This window comes from Echeneis naucrates, chromosome 1 (genome assembly GCF_900963305.1).
Source record: "Echeneis naucrates chromosome 1, fEcheNa1.1, whole genome shotgun sequence".
NCBI classification, from domain to species: Eukaryota; Metazoa; Chordata; class Actinopteri; order Carangiformes; family Echeneidae; genus Echeneis; species Echeneis naucrates.
The window spans coordinates 2,603,397-2,620,711 of NC_042511.1; the positions used below are offsets into that span (position 1 = coordinate 2,603,397).

Genomic DNA, 17,315 nt, shown 5'->3' on the forward strand with positions numbered 1-17,315 from the left:
TTCTCGTGATAGATCCCCACATAATTTATTTCAATTTTCTGTTCCTTTTGTCGATCTGGGTGGATATTCACAAATGCCGTCATTCCCCTAAAGTAGAAGACAAAACACCGTCACTGATTCATATTTTTGAATAGAACCGATCTGTTCAATAAAAAACTTCTTCTGTTACTGTCAAGATAATTAATTGTTGATCTCTGAGGGTTCTTGAGTTTGGCTCATTTTTGATATTTCATCTTCATTTGGAAAATGGATGGATTCATGAATGTTTACATATATTCTCACCACATAAAGCAGTGAGCGGCAGTCAGAACCCATTGATCAGCGATCAGAGAGCCGCCACAGAATATAGTCGTAAAAGTCCCGATTCTCGACAGCGCCACATGATACTTTCGGTCGTCTGTTCCACATTTGTCACCTTTGATGATTCTCTTCTGCAGATCCATCCCTGAACTCACAGCCACACCTGAGAGACAGAGCGATGGTAAAGAGGTAAATCTTTTAGCTCTGACATGAAAAGCAGACACACACTCAGTGAGCAGACTTCATCCTCATCAGGGTCAAACAGTCAGTGAGTCAAGTCCATGTTTCAGTCACAGACCAACATCCGAACTCACCACATCAACACAACATCACAGACAATGTGTGACAGCAGCTGTGTCCTACTCACCGGCCCACAGCAGAAAGGAGAGAAGCTCCAGACGAGCCATTGCTGCCATCGACCGTCTAATGACTGCTGTCCTGGTGCCACGGAGGAGCCTTTTTAAACACATTCAGCCCCACCAAGTCCAGTTGGCCTCAGAGACACAATCAGCTCATTAGGGTAAGTCAACATGAACCCATGGGGTACAATGGACTACACAGTCATGTCATTTTATGAACCCTTAACAACTGTAACCGTCACTGTCTTCCATAAAGCATCAGGAGAGGCCCTTTGTCTCACTAAGATCGAATCAAGTTCACGTCAGTGCTGTAAAACACACAGCTCTGCTGTTTCTCTGAGCTGTCAGGTCAAGTCAGGTCAACTTCTACAGCAGAAGTTATCAGAAGGCAGGTTTAGATCTTCTCCGTGAAAAATGAGTTACAGAGAAACACAAAGAGAGACAGAGAAGGATGATGGAAAGGAAGACAAAGCAAATATTCACAATTTACATTTAAATAATTAAATGGAAGATTTATTTTGATCATGTTTCAATTAACCTAAAACAACAAGACGTTTCATTGGTGTGTGTGTGTGTGTGTGTGTGTCTCTATGTGCACTGATGTGTGTTTGAATGTGGCCTCCACTGTTCAGTGAAAACCATTAAAGTCCACTCAGCCTCTCTCCCTCCTGCTCCGTGTTTCCAATTAAACTTCATGACATGTTGATGCGTGATCAGAAGTCAATGTGAATCCGACAGCGTTGTGTTAAACACATAAAAGTGACTGAATGTTCTTCACTGTGTGTCGTTGTGAGTCTGATGTGACTGAAGTAAAACTCAGGATGCTCCACCGTGTCCTCTCTGTGCTCTGATGCTGTTTCTGTCTGCCACACATCAGCTCTGTTACAGGAAAACAAGTCTTTTATTCAATAATATAGTTGGATCGTTGATCTGTAGAACAAAGAACTGGTGTTCTTAACGTCTTTGTTAAATTTCTTCATTCTGACTTCTTTTGGTCTAAATGTGAGGAATTAACTCTCAGCTGGACTCTGATGAGGGTTCAAGTGTTCGATCGACCAACACTAACTCTGGATAAAGGTGACTTTATCCCCTTTTTTCTTATTTCTAATGTTCTGTCTGTCTCTGCTGTCTTCATCTTACTGTTTCATTTGTAGAACATTAACTCCTGCTGTTTCTTATCACAGTGGACGTTTCTCTTTCTGCCCTGTATTTGCCTGACTGTGTGATAGCAGATCTTCTCCATGAAAAATGATTCACAGACACCAAACATAAAAGAAAGACAAAGAGAGAGACAGAGAGTTGGAAGATGGAAAATAATATAAAAGACAAAGCAAATGTTCATAATTTATATTCAAATAAATAACTGGAACATTTATTTTGATGTTTCATTTAACCCAAAAATTCGGTTTCATTATTTCATATCATGATTTTTATTGTAACAGCTTGGCTCTCTTTGCAATAATTTATTTACTCATAAAATTTTAAGTATCCTTAAAATAATATTCTGTTCACTCCATTCATTTTTACATTCTTCAGAAAATTTTTCATTTTTATTTCTTGGCCCCAACAATCCTGATCCTCTACCTGGGTGTCAGTACAACGCTGTGAGGACAAGAACAGACAAACGTGCTGCAACTTTGTGCTGAATTGTGCTGAATCTCCTGGGTTATTTCCTAATTATGGAACAACTGGATTCCTTTTATTCATTTTTATTTCTTGGCCTCAACAATACAACAGTGTACCAGCAAGTTATACAGAATATATCTGTGAGATGAACACCAATAAAGAATGTCACTGAATACACAGACCGCTGAGTAAAAGTACAACTAGATATTAAGATTTAAATAAACGTTCAGAGTCAGAGTGTCCACGGCCCTTCAGTGTGTCCTGCTATCACACAGTCAGGCAAATACAGGGCAGAAAGAGAAACGTCCACTGTGATAAGAAACAGCAGGAGTTAATGTTCTACAAATGAAACAGTAAGATGAAGACAGCAGAGACAGACAGAACATTAGAAATAAGAAAAAAGGGGATAAAGTCACCTTTATCCAGAGTTAGTGTTGGTCGAGCGAACACTTGAACCCTCATCAGAGTCCAGCTGAGAGTTAATTCCTCACATTTAGACCAAAAGAAGTCAGAATGAAGAAATTTAACAAAGACGTTAAGAACACCAGTTCTTTGTTCTACAGATCAACGATCCAACTATATTATTGAATAAAAGACTAGTTTTCCTGTAACAGAGCTGATGTGTGGCAGACAGAAACAGCATCAGAGCACAGAGAGGACACGGTGGAGCATCCTGAGTTTTACTTCAGTCACATCAGACTCACAACGACACACAGTGAAGAACATTCAGTCACTTTTATGTGTTTAACACAACGCTGTCGGATTCACATTGACTTCTGATCACGCATCAACATGTCATGAAGTTTAATTGGAAACACGGAGCAGGAGGGAGAGAGGCTGAGTGGACTTTAATGGTTTTCACTGAACAGTGGAGGCCACATTCAAACACACATCAGTGCACATAGAGACACACACACACACACACACACACACCAATGAAACGTCTTGTTGTTTTAGGTTCATTGAAACATGATCAAAATAAATCTTCCAGTTAATTATTTCAATGTAAATTGTGAATATTTGCTTTGTCTTCTTTTCCATTTTCCTTCTCTGTCTCTCTTTGTGTTTCTCTGTAACTCATTTTTCACGGAGAAGATCTAAACCTGCCTTCTGATAACTTCTGCTGTAGAAGTTGACCTGACTTGACCTGACAGCTCAGAGAAACAGCAGAGCTGTGTGTTTTACAGCACTGACGTGAACTTGATTCGATCTTAGTGAGACAAAGGGCCTCTCCTGATGCTTTATGGAAGACAGTGACGGTTACAGTTGTTAAGGGTTCATAAAATGACATGACTGTGTAGTCCATTGTACCCCATGGGTTCATGTTGACTTACCCTAATGAGCTGATTGTGTCTCTGAGGCCAACTGGACTTGGTGGGGCTGAATGTGTTTAAAAAGGCTCCTCCGTGGCACCAGGACAGCAGTCATTAGACGGTCGATGGCAGCAATGGCTCGTCTGGAGCTTCTCTCCTTTCTGCTGTGGGCCGGTGAGTAGGACACAGCTGCTGTCACACATTGTCTGTGATGTTGTGTTGATGTGGTGAGTTCAGATGTTGGTCTGTGACTGAAACATGGACTTGACTCACTGACTGTTTGACCCTGATGAGGATGAAGTCTGCTCACTGAGTGTGTGTCTGCTTTTCATGTCAGAGCTAAAAGATTTACCTCTTTACCATCACTCTGTCTCTCAGGTGTGGCTGTGAGTTCAGGGTCTAATCACACTAAGATAACCATCCACGGTGTTGACTGTCGAAACACAGAGCAACTGAATCATGTCAGGTTGAAATCAACTGATGGAAGTCGAGCATCACGCTGTGGCAGCTCTCTGATCGCTGAACAGCACATTCTGACTGCAGCTCACTGTTACAATCATTCCCGGTAAGATATGTATAAATACATATGATAACAAAATCTGAGAGTCCGCAAACTGATGTGACAACGAATAAGGATGAAACTGCAATTGCAATTTGAACCTGAGGTATCCTTAATACATGCTATTATCTTAACACTAATATAAATAGGTGGTTAATAAACAGATATATTCCACAAAAGATTCAGACAATGGAAATCCAAAAGTCTGACATTCTTATGTATAACGATAGCCGAGGTACACATGACATCATGCTCCTGAAGCTCCCTCAGAAACCCACCAGGACAATCCACAAAGTTCCTCCTCGTCTTACTGCGGCCTGTGCACCTGGTCTGCAACCGTGAGTCGTCATCCGCCTCATTCTCTCTCTGTCAATGACAACTGCAATTCTTTCTCAAGTTAGCTTTATCGAATGATTTATTTTCCACTGCTCAGAAACTGTAAAATTATTGTGTGATTTGCCGAAAATGTCTTGTGCTTTATATACAGTAAAAATATGAATTATCAACAAATTGTATTCCTGGATTTGGGGTGCTGGGGTGCTATAAACCAAAATGATGACTTTGGTACAGTTACTTGCATTATTTCTGACGGATAATAATTCACACACAATTTGGTTTAGCATCATTTGTGTGATAGCTGAGAATAATCACATCAAATAAATATAATAATATGTTTTATTATTAAAAATTTATTTATTTATATTTTGGGGTGAAACAAAGCAGATTTTATTTAAATTAAATATTTTGTATTTTTTGTGTTGCTGTAGATTTGACAAGCTGCCCTCTAACCCTCCAATGTGCTGATATGACTGCTGTTGACTGCACTAGAATACCAATTGTCGTGAATTTTTCTAATCCACACACACCGTATAAAATAGTAACGGCACAGCAGTCACCGCTCCAGTATGTTATCACTCTTTCTAATTTTATGGCATCTATCAAATGACATCAGCATTTCATTCATTTGGAATAGATGTTTTAATATTGTGATTGTGTTGTGACTGGTGGAGGAGTGGAGTTGAATGTCATAGTTGAAGTACATTTGGGGTGTCGTGCTTTTACTTGAGAACCTGTGGATACATCGGATGGTTTAGCACGACTATTTTCAGTCACTGAATTTTTTGGTGAACATCTGTCAAAAAAAAACATTAAAACTTTGGATCCTAAATTAGATTTGCGTAATTTCATTTTTTTATTTATTATTATTTTATTATTTATTTATTTTTTCAAAAAGAAAAAAACTGAATTGGACTAAGAAAACTATTGATTCCATACTGAAAGAGAAATTAAATTGTATTGTTTGCATGTGATTTTCCATCACCATATTGTTACCATTAACATGATAATAAACATTATTGTTTATATTATTATCATGCCAAAGGGATGACAAAAAAAACAGTTAATAAATAAAGGAAAGTAAAAGAAAAGTGTATCAGCAGTCTGCTGCAATAAGAAGATAATCGGAGAAAGGTTGGAAGGCATCATAAAGTACGTCATCATTAAATATCTCTCTGTACATAAATAAAATAAAATAAATATAATATAATGAAAATGGAATAAGGCTGGGAAAAACCAAACTTCCATGTAATGCCTTACTCCGAAATGTGAACAAAATGATGTGAGGAAGTAATTACTTTTTACAGCATGCATTATAAAAATACTAAATAAAATATAATGCCAATGGACATTAAGATAAAGATAAATATTTTCACCAGGGGCAGTTTTAATGTATTTTTTGATGTGAAATGTCTCATAACTATTTTTTAAATATATCTTAAAATCTTAAATGGCTTTCTCATTTTCCAGGGTCGACATGGTTCATGTTACAGGTTTAACTGCAGATGGAAATTGAATTTTATACAGTCTTTTTATTATTTCTGGAACATAACAATTTATATTTAAGAAGTTTAGTGGAATTTGCTCTACATTTACGTGATACCTGATCAAAACTCAAGCTCATCAGTATTTGCAATGCCCAACATTTGAGCTTGTCAGAAATAAACTTGACATTCTTACAAATCTCTCCATTGGATGTAACTGTTTTTTAAAATAAATATTTAGCTCTTCAGTGACAGTAACAGCTCGGTATAGAAGAAAGGAAAGAGACACTTTTAACTCTTAATAAACATTTAAACCATTCTGTCCCTTTTTTTAAATTGCTTTTAAAATGACTGGGACCAAAATATATTTGTCCTGCCCTCAGAAGGAAATACATTTACATGTATTTCCTTTTATTATTGATTCTGATATTTTAGAGATTATTTTATCATTAGTCCTTATGAATCGATTCATCAATAGATCGAATTACAGTCCTGCGATCAATCGGCGCTCGGTTGGTCGTCAACGATGGGGACGAAAATCGATTTCAAATGTAAATAATCGATTGTAATTGATTTTAGCACATTGTGTCTCAACACAAACTGTGTTACAGGGAAAGGTTACAGTGATTCGCTGACATTAAAATCAAAGTTTCATAAAGAGGATATTTCACTTTTCCATTCTCATGTTTTTCCGGAACTCGTAATCGTAATCGTAAACTCGTAATCGTAAAGTGTGTGCACTTCCGGTTCGTCTTTTTTTATTTATTAATTTATTTATTATTTATTTATTAATTTATTAACGAATAACTTTATTTGTGTTGAATAACGAATAACTTTATTTGTATCTCAAATCAATACATACTTTGTACTGTGCTTTTTCTTTGCCTTTTTAGTTTGAATTGCATCTTTCTTGGTATATGTATTATATGGCACTTTAGCAAACAAATGCTCAGCATTACTTACGGTTTACTCTGACTCTGAAGCAATTAATTTTTGCATTTAAATTCATTAATATGAATAAATTTATCCGTAATTCCTTTACAGATCATCAGTTGAGTCACTCCAGTTCCACTTCCAACTGACGGGCTTTTATTTTGACACGTTAACTAGCCGAACATCGGAAGGTGAAAATTTCCGTGTTTGGTTTTTAAACACTTTCTCCAAAAATGCGGAAGAAGTGGCTGTAAGTTTGCCTTTCTGCCATTTAATGTAAGAATATTTAAGTAACATTGAGTGAGTTTGAACGAGCTGTGTTTTATTTATAAATCCACTTTTGTCCAACCGTTAGCTAGTAACGGTGTTAGCTTAGCATGAGTCAGCGTTAGCGCAGCATTGAACTTAAAGGTGAGTGTCCCTTCATTAACTGAGCTTTATTCTGTTTTACTGCAGACATTTAATATGGAAAGTTGGGAGACTGTTTTTGTTTTCAATTAATTTCAGTATTACTTAAATTTTTTTATACCTGTGGTTCAAAACTGAATCGTAGTTTATCTGCGTCAACAGACAGTTTAAAACACAAAGTGACAACAATACAATATTGATTTTTTTGTATGTCTGACAAAAAAAAAAAAAAAAAAAAAAAGTTTTTGTTTTGTAACCAAAGATTTTTAACTTTGGTTTTACCCACAGTTAGATAGTGTTTAAGGCTAATAGAGGGATGTCAACAGAATCAAGAGGAAGAAGTGATTCTTTAGATAACACAAAACTTAAATACATTTTCACATTAAATAAGAATTTTCCATTTATTTGGACGACACATTCAAGGGATACTTTAAATGAATGATGGTACAAATAACAGAATTGACCTGATCAGGTTTTTGGTTTGGTTTCAGAAGAGGAGAGTTTCCCAGAGATGATCGTGGAGCTCTAAAAGAGCCCGACACCATCCACCTTTCTCCCCCATGGTCACTGTGGAGAACCTCTTCTTCCTGGAAACCATCATCATCCAGGACAGTCAGCAGAGGACGAACATCTGAAATAATCTAACCTGCCAAGGTCAATGATGGTGAAACTCCATGTTCATTCTGCTTGGAGGTTAATCCCCCAAGGCCTGAAGGTGAGCATCCACTGTTTTCGCTGACCTCTCTCACCCAGAACATAACATTCGGACAAATCCCCTCTAGCAGATTGGTCTGGTCCATCAGGACTAAAACATCCAGAGACCACTTACACAGGAGGACTTCAAACCTAATTGGTGTAGGACTAGTACTGGAAGACCTTGACAAGGTCTCAAGCTGTTTAGGTAAACTGTCTGATTGCTGAGACAGAAGAAGCTGGACTGTGTGGAAAAAAGTCAAGCCACTGACCCTGGTGAAGCTATAATCTGGGTCAGAAAGATTTATGGTTGACATAGCTGGAGGAGCTTTACTGATCTTGTGACATCAGGGACAGGGCCTCAAGAGCGTCTTGATAAAATGGCAGCCAGTAATCTTCCAATGTCACACAGAATGCTTTAAATTGCTGACAGGTGAGAAGTCCAAATAGATCTCATGGGGCAGTGGAGGCACGTTTTCTTTTACTTCAGATGGTGGAGGGCTAAAAGTCATAGTTTCACTTGATGTGAAGTTGTATTTACTGAGAGGGTTTTACTTGGACTCAGCTGCAGCCCAAATACAAAGAACCAGGTTGGGTTCTGTCAGCACTAACCTGGACTGCACAGTAGTCAGGAGGTGGGAGGAACGCTTTAAAGACTGATGATTGCTTTCTTCAGACAGAACCATTGAAGGGCCCTTTTCACTCTGTCTTGCTGAGGTCAGTTGGTACTGCCGAGAGAGATACCCACGATGAACCCCATGCAGCCAAAACCACCATGCAAGTCAAAAACACAGGCAAACTACTGCCAAATTGTTGGTCAGCCATTTTAATTGCAAGTATATATGAGTATCTGAGAAAGAAACAATATCTGTTTATGTCAAGACCAGTTTTTTGTGGCTGAAAAGAGAGACTATGATAATTAAACATTCCCTGTTCAAATGACCTCTCCTGATGAGGTCTGGCCTTTCATTGTTTGTATGTAGTGACCATCCAGCAACAGCAGCAACTTCAAAAAGCTCAGAGGACTGAAGGGTGGCTTCTGTATCATCTACATGTTTAAAACAGCGTTTTGAGTTTCTTTCATTTGATTTATGGCTTAGTGTTTGTTGTCTGTTCAACATATCATCAGTTGAATTGATGCGTTAATAGAAAAGTCCATTTATTTTTTCTGAATTTCTCTGACATGTGCATGTTCTGGGAAAGAGAAGGCAGCTCCTTTAATTAAAAAAAAAAGTCAGAGAAGAGGAGATTCCATTTAGAGCTTCAAATTTTATTTCAGTTTCAGAATTAAATAAAGGCAAAACTCAGTTGTCAACATCCTTGTGATTCAACTGAATAAAAAAGTCTAAGTTTAAATCTAAAACTTAGTAAGCTTAGATTCTCTGTAGATGTGTGTATGGCCTGATTATTATCATGGCATCTCATTAGCTATTAATTTATTTTAGTTGAACAGAATTTGTTGTTTAGTGTATTGTACAGAGAGACTTCCTGGGTGAGGTGAGGGCTAGGGCTAATGTGAACATTGGGATTGGGCCTAATAATATGTCATTGCTTTAAACTGCCTGTCTCTGTTGTCTGATGAATCCAAACAAACTGCGACCAAAATGGCAAAAATATTCAGCATTAATTAATAATGGCTACACTAACTGGAATGAATGAAGTGAATCACAGCAAATATTTTGTTCAGCTCCTTTCCATTTTTTGAGATGCAAAAGTATGTGAATTTTTTAACAGAATATTTTATCAGCTGATCACCTTTATTCATCATGTTTCATGATGAACAAAGGCTGAAGAAGTAGCATTGTTTAAAGTCTAAATTTGTACAGCAACTGTTCAGAATATTCTCTTTCTCCTGAAGATTTTCTTTGATTTTGTAGAAATATGTTCATTTTCTTAAATGTGTATGACCGAAGTTGGAAACTCTGACTCTGACACAGTTCAACAAGATTAACTATTGGACAACACAAAAACAAATTTGGCAGTGAGTCGGTCCACAGCCCACACACTCTTTATGCTCTTGTAATATCCTGGCTGCTGTCTATGTTACAGAAAAGTTGAATCCGATCACTTCATGAATTTCTAGGGAAAGCAGAAAACTGGAAGGTGATTGTAGAAGAACACACCCAGTGAGTGAAACTTGCGTGCGAACATTACTCTTGCAAATGAAAAATAACTGGTTACCGATGCCCTTCCCTTTAACGGAAACTTCAGAAAAAACAAGTTAAGGTGATCCTTTTTGCTGCTACCCCTGGGACAATGGAGCTACCTTGTCCCAGCTCCTCCGCTGGCTCAAGTCAGTTTATGCACTGCACAGTACAAACCACTAAATGATGAATAGTATTAAGAAACATATGACACCTGTTTGACAAGAGAATATCTACCTTCTATACCGCTTTCCGGGGCGCAGCTACCCAGTGTCAGGAGGCATGCAGCAATAATTTTGACAATGCAACATTATTCCTTAGTGTTCAAACATAAGCCTACAAACAAAGATCCTTTAGAACCTTCTCTCTTAATAATAATGTAGCTTATGTAATAATGTTGCTAGACCTTATTGTACAGTGCTCTTTAGTTGCTGCTAAATTGAAATATGGCTTTGCACTTGTCCATTTATGCAGTATTTCATCAAATGAAGCAGTTTGTGCCAACTGTTTTCAATTGAAATTACTACTCATTGGGTAAAGCAATCATTACTCATGTTGGAAAGAATGTATGTATTAATCTGATTTAGTCCGCAGTGTACACACTCTTTATGCTCTTGTAATATCTTGGCTGCTGTCTATGTTACAGAGATATATCAAAGCCTTCCGATCACGTCATGAATTTCTAGGGAAAACAAAGAACGGGAATGATTGTTGAAGAACACACCCAGTGGGTGAAAGTTGCGTGTGAATATTACTCTTGCAAATGAAAAATAACTGGTTACGGATGCCCTTCCCTTTAACGGAAACTGCAGAAAAAAATTTTAAGTTTTTTCAAGTTAAGACTTCAAGTTAAGTCGATCCTTTGTAATCCCAGGGAAATGGAGCTACCTTTAAAAATGTGTAAACATCCTCAATAGTTCTTTGTTTTGGGAGTGGAGGTTATTTATTTCAATTCCTTTCACACTTTGAACATTAACTAACTTTTTTTTAACACAGTAACTACAACTCCATGACCAGGACCTCCACGTGGAAAAAGGTTTTAGGCTGAAACAGTAATGTTTCATCTTTACTGGTAAGAAAACTAATGGTAATATCGACCTATCTAACCAAAATTGTGTATTGATGTTATTTGATGTGATCACTTGGGTTAGCAGCAATTTTCAAACTTGTATGTAAGAATAAAGGTTAACATGTTGGCTTGGCTCAAGTCAGTTTATGAAGAAGTATCAATGATCCAGGTAGAAAAACCTGTAAAATAAATTTCACACCAATAGGGAAAAAGGGCTACAGAGAAATAAGAGATCTTATTAGATAATGAGTGAAAACAAAGATGACCGATCATCATCATCAGAGATTTGCCAAAGGAGATATTTTTATCTCTGATTGTTGAACATTTTAAGAAATGTGCTGCTTTCTGCTTCTTTTTCAGTCCACAATGATCACTGAGGCACCAAATGCTCCGTACGCATGAAGAGTCAGTGTGTTGCACAACGCACTGCACAGTACAAACCACTGAATGACCTGTTTGTCAGGAGGTAATATCTACCATCGATGCTGCTTCCATCAGGTTCATGGAGGCTGGGGCCAATCCCATCTGACATCTTTTATCTGAAAGATTTATTAGATTTCCAATAGAAACCCTTATGATTGGTAACTGTGTTCTACAGAAGTACATTTGAGATTATTATTATAACTATACAGTTGATCTTAAAAACAATGAATAGCTCAGGAAGAAACAGGCATTTGACTTCCAAGTAACAAACCCACAAGGTGACGCTTGTGGGAACCAACTACATGGACACTGTTGTCAAGCTCTTTAATGGAAACCTCAGAGAGCAACTTACAGATCCTTTATTAAAGATTCAAGAGACTAAAGTCCTTCAACATGTTTTTACATGAAGGAAGAAACAATCCACAGGTCAGTGGTAAAGCACAATATAATTAAAGTGAAAGTCAGGAGAGACTCTGAAAAATAAAAGACTTTTATTTATGAGAAGCACCTTTTGGTTTAAGGATAACGTGTGAATGCATGAAATGCAGGAAACATTTCAGAAACCATTAACAGAGAAAATATTTCAGTCAAATTAGACACAAAGACGTAGAATGGCACAAAGGTACAATGATGTGCACAACATAATGGTTCTTTTGAGAATTTCCATTTATCTCTGATGAAGTATTAGCATATAATTTAACTAAGTTTAATTTGCAACGGACTGCAGGAGAGAGTGAAGCTGAACGCAGGTTTTTTTCATAGAGAGAGTAATGATAAGCAAATAGTGACGTTGACCTGTTGATCTTAACTGACAGGACTTTGGACGTTGAAATTCTGATCTGAACAAAGAGAACAAAGAGTTCATTCAGTGAGGTTACATGAGGACAGTAAACTCGGATACAGTGTTTTAAATCATTTCAAACTAAGATGAAGAAAAAAGAAAAATATCTTCTGTCAAAATTACAATAACAGTTCACAACATGCTGTCTTTATCATTTACTAAAACTCTCTCTTAAATTCAATGCTGCTTATTATTTAGTTATTTTTTAGTGTAATATGTAATAAGTCCCTCTGAATACTGAGGACAGTGACATCACTGTTGATAAGGGATATTAAAATGACATGACTGTGTAGTCCATTGTACCCCATGGGTTCATGTTGACTTACCCTAATGAGCTGATTGTGTCTCTGAGGCCAACTGGACTTGGTGGGGCTGAATGTGTTTAAAAAGGCTCCTCCGTGGCACCAGGACAGCAGTCATTAGACGGTCGATGGCAGCAATGGCTCGTCTGGAGCTTCTCTCCTTTCTGCTGTGGGCCGGTGAGTAGGACACAGCTGCTGTCACACATCACTATCTGACTCTGGTTCCACGTTGTTCTCAGGACTTAGATGTAAGACCAAAGTAGCTGCTGGTTGGTGTCAGAGGGGTGTTGATGCTGTCTACATCAGACTGATGTCCTGGGGGGAGAAAGTCTTCTTGTTTCTGCTTGTTTTGGTATACAGTGTCCTGTAACACCGTCCAGAGGGGGGAAGTGGAAACAGGTTGTTAAAACAGTGTGATGGATCTGCTGTGGAGCTTCCTGTCTGTTTCCTCACTGACTGCAGGCCGCTTCAGCACCTGTGATCTTTTTCAATCTCTTCTTGTCCTGTTTTCTGAACCAAACCAGGCGATTATCTGAGTTCAGGGAACAGACTGAATCTTTGCAGTGTAAAAGTGAGCCAGCAGCTCCTGAACTGCCTCAGGAGGTACAATCATCTGGGAGAGTGTCTGGGCCTTCTTGTTGGGAGTCCACTTCAGGTCCTGGCAGATGGTGGAGCCCTGAAAATAGAGTAGAGATTGTCTGGGTGGATGGACGGGAGCTCAGAGTGAAATCCACTGCTGTCTCTGAGTCTCCTGATCCTCACAGAGAGCCGCTGCCCTCCGAAGAGAAGCTCAGGAAAAGTTCAGCTTCACTGAGAAACGGCAGAAAAGTTTGATTTTTAAAGGAAACCAGGAAGGGATCAGCTAAAAAAAAACAAAAACAACAATAAAAAAAATCTTTTCATGTCAGAGCTAAAAGATTTACCTTCTTTGTGTCCACTCCCTGCCACTCTTTACCATCACTCTGTCTCTCAGGTGTGGCTGTGAGTTCAGGGTTGGATCTCCAGAAGAGAGTCATCAACGGTGCAGCCTGTGAAGACAGTGAGCGACTGTATCATGTCCGGCTGCTAGCAGTTCATGGACAGGAGATTTTTTTCTGTGGCGGCTCTCTGATCGATGAAGAGTGGATTCTGACTGCAGCTCACTGCTGGCCTGGTACAGGGTGAGAAATATTTTCAAATGTCTGTATAATTTATGAATAAAATTAATCTGAAACTGCTTAAGGTAAACGGTTTCATTTCACATAAAAACCAGAGACATCTGAAATACCTGCTATTATCTTCACAATTTTACAAATAAGACGGTTTTTCAGATGTTAGTGATGGAGGGATCTTTCTTTTTTCTTCTGCTTCCAGAAAAATGTTTGTAATTATAAATGCTCACCCAGATCCAAAAAACAATGAGACAATGGAAATTAACATAGAAGACCGTCATGTCTTTAAGAGGGTGCTGAGAAGAAAACACGACATCATGCTCCTGAAGCTCCCTCAGAAACCCAGAGAGCCGATTCATACAGTTCCTCTTCCAGACTGTCAAACGGATCTGGAATTGTAAGTCATCATCTCTCTCTCTCTCTCTCTCTCTCTCTCTCTGTCTCGTTGTGTAATTTATCCAACACTGCTCAGGAACTACACAGCTGTGTTCGTTTGAAGTCTGTATTTCCTGAAAATGTACAGAAACCAAAAGTTCTGTTATCTGGTATTTTATACAATAACAATACGAATCATCAACACCTTATATGAATGTGTGTTTATTCATCTTTTATGTGAAACCTTTTTATTGTTTTGAAAGAAAGAAGCTCAGTGCAGCTTGGAATCTGTCCTTTTCTTCTTTTTTCAGCGGTGACGTGGTCCGTGTCGCAGGTCATGGCAGCGATGCCATAAACAACGATCTGACGTACAGTACGCATCCTTTGTGCATCACAGCCATTTATGCGTCTTTGTTCTCATTTTATCTGAGACCTGCATTCTGATTACAAGGAGAGATTTTGTCTTTGTTATTTTTTTACTTTTTGGTGGGGGAGGGGACACTAAACATTTCTTAAAATTATGACTTTTATTCAGAATGGTTTGTTCTTTTTTTCTAGGCAATCACATTCCTCGAATTCTTCAGTGTGGTGATATGACTGTTGTTAACTGCACTACAACTCAGCTTGCCCACCATGAGACATTTTCATACATACCATTTGGCAAATGGGTCTGCGCTAACGGCGCAGAGGTTACCGCAGATGTACGTTGTTGTGGTTTATATCAGCATTTCATTCGTTTGGGGAAAAATTCTTGAATCATCTGAGTTTGTCTGTGTCTCACAGGGCGACTCTGGTGGAGGAGTGGAGTTCAACGGTCACCTTTATGCAGTCATTCAAGGTTCTCCTAGACTTGCATTTATGAATCCGTGCATGTTTTTGAGAGTCTGCAAGTACATCGACTGGATCAAGGAGACGATGACTGAATCCAGAAACAGGTTAAACTGCTTCAACTGCGGTTGAATCGTCATAACCATGTTGTTAGCGTGAACGGGATCACAAAAATGATTAGCATGATTATTTTAGTTAGCATCAGGTCACGTCACCTCGGGTGAATAAAACAGAATGATAAAGCAAAGAAAATAAAAATGTGTGACTCATTTATGAGGTCGTGTGTCGGTCAATATAATCCACTGTTAAAATAAATCTGTGTTACAGCTGGTAGTTTAACTCAATTTGAATCCTCCAGCTTCTAAATGTCTGCTTGGAGTGTTACACTTCACACAGTGAGGTTATTTTCGATTATTTCTGGGATAGTGTTTTATGTTCATGTGCTTTTGACAAGATTTCTTGTGATTTTATGCTATACCTGAGTGTAATTACAACAAACACAATGGTATAACGAAATTTCTTTCTTCTGTCAGATAGAAATCCTTCATCCTTCCATCTTCAGCATCATTTCCCTCCTTCTCTTCTGTCTCTGAGTCTCTGGTCCCTCTGCTGGACGGGACAAAGAATACAGAGTTCCCTTTTAATATAAAACCTTTAGTTTCAGAGTTAAGGAGGGACTTCTTCTTTTTCTGTCCATCTGCTGTAAATCTAATCTTTACTGGCTGCAGTATTTAACCATAAAGTGGTTTCCTGAGGAGGCCCAGTGGATCAGAGGGAGAGCAGAGTCAAACTAAAGTTGAATAAACCTTTAAACACAGCAGACATTTGTCCCATCAACAGTTTGAGAGATATCATCAGTTTCTTCAGTTCATATTAAGTTCAGATAAATAACTGAACCTGAAGCAGGTTGATTTACTTTTTTGGGTTATGAATAAGAAATCATCCAGGTTTTGGTTTGATCGTTGCTGAACATTTCCTTGATTCTCAGCCTATTCAAATTCTCTGTGAAGATCCTGTTTATATTTTTGTGGCCTTCCACCGTGCACAGGAGCGGAAAGCAGCATTCCCACCTACCAAATATACATTATTGGCAGTGAAAGGCTAAAAGCTCCAGTGCATTATGTCTTATGTTATAAACTAAGACAGTATCTTGAACAGGATTTAAACACCATTACATGCACACCTCTAAAATACACACGTTATATCAGCCGGCATCTTTACCCAATGACACTGTGTGACTGCTGATAAAGCGGCATGTAACTTCTTAATCCTTAACAATTATTGTGACTTTTACTTTAATAATATTGTGTTTGTGTACATCGTGCTTCACTGCTGACCTGTGGCTCACAGTTTCCTCCTTCATGTCAGCAACGCATGTTTTTAAAACCTCATCAGTCTTCAATGAAGGATCTCCATAAGTTGTTCTCTCCGAGCGTTTGATATCATTCTCCATACTGTTGTTTTTAATTTGTGACCTTCATTTTCCTACACAGGCTTCAGTTAGCGGGCCTCAGCGAAGCCCAGCTGTCCTCTTCTGTCAGACAGGCGGGATGTGCCTCGGGACTTTCATGGCCTAATTTGCCACAATATCATTTGCAATTTAGCTGTTTGTACTGTGAGGTGCATTGTGCATTAGTGCTGCTGAAAAAGCAGCACAATTCTTAAAATATTCAGCAAAAATAGTCTCAGAAATGTGGTGAAATCATTTTTCTTAGGAGTTATTATTCAATTGTGTCACACTCTTTTCAGCAAACCTCTGTTAATGAGGTTTGTCTTAGAAGATCTCGCTTCTGTCTCTGTTATTCCTCCTTCAAAGGAGCCCATTGTTCCACGTCTCTTTAACCTAATTTACCGCCACCCTTCTGCTGAATCACGTAAAACTGTTTGTCATGGGCTTATCGTTTACTGTTGGGTTGTAAATTTACACCTTTCACTGCGTGTGGGCTCTTTATAGACGTTTGTTTTATCTTACTGCCCCATGAAATTAGTTGATGGCTTTGATAAACCTGACATGAGCCAGGTTATCAGGAGGACCTGTAAGGTCTAGTTGAATCACAGTCCGTAGACATTTTAGGAAAATTAACACATTTCTATTCAGCCAAAGAAAATCTTAAGAGGGAAAAAACGTTTTTTTCGGTAGAGTATCCGGTACCTTTATTATTAAGGAGAAA

General features: G+C 38.3%; 1 protein-coding gene across 1 annotated transcript; it reads left to right on the forward strand.

The window, feature by feature from the left end:
* Positions 1 to 11,941: 11,941 nt before the first annotated feature.
* LOC115042742 (trypsin I-P1-like) lies at positions 11,942 to 15,276 on the forward strand. The gene is made up of 7 exons (XM_029501092.1): positions 11,942 to 12,073; positions 12,841 to 12,967; positions 13,764 to 13,950; positions 14,144 to 14,338; positions 14,628 to 14,689; positions 14,875 to 15,017; positions 15,100 to 15,276. The coding sequence occupies exons 2-7, from the start codon at positions 12,865 to 12,867 to the stop codon at positions 15,274 to 15,276; spliced, it is 867 nt and encodes a 288-aa protein (XP_029356952.1). The 5' UTR covers positions 11,942 to 12,073; positions 12,841 to 12,864.
* Positions 15,277 to 17,315: the final 2,039 nt, after the last annotated feature.

What these genes read in the sequence shown, in the direction of transcription:
- LOC115042742 (XM_029501092.1), top strand. Translation starts at nt 12,865, where the DNA reads ATGTGTTTAAAAAGGCTCCTCCGTGGCACCAGGACAGCAGTCATTAGA. An exon ending in CACTGCTGGCCTGGTACAGG is followed by an intron (nt 13,951 to 14,143) that starts GTGAGAAATATT and finishes TTCTGCTTCCAG; the next exon opens with AAAAATGTTTGTAATTATAA. An exon ending in TGTCAAACGGATCTGGAATT is followed by an intron (nt 14,339 to 14,627) that starts GTAAGTCATCAT and finishes TTCTTTTTTCAG; the next exon opens with CGGTGACGTGGTCCGTGTCG.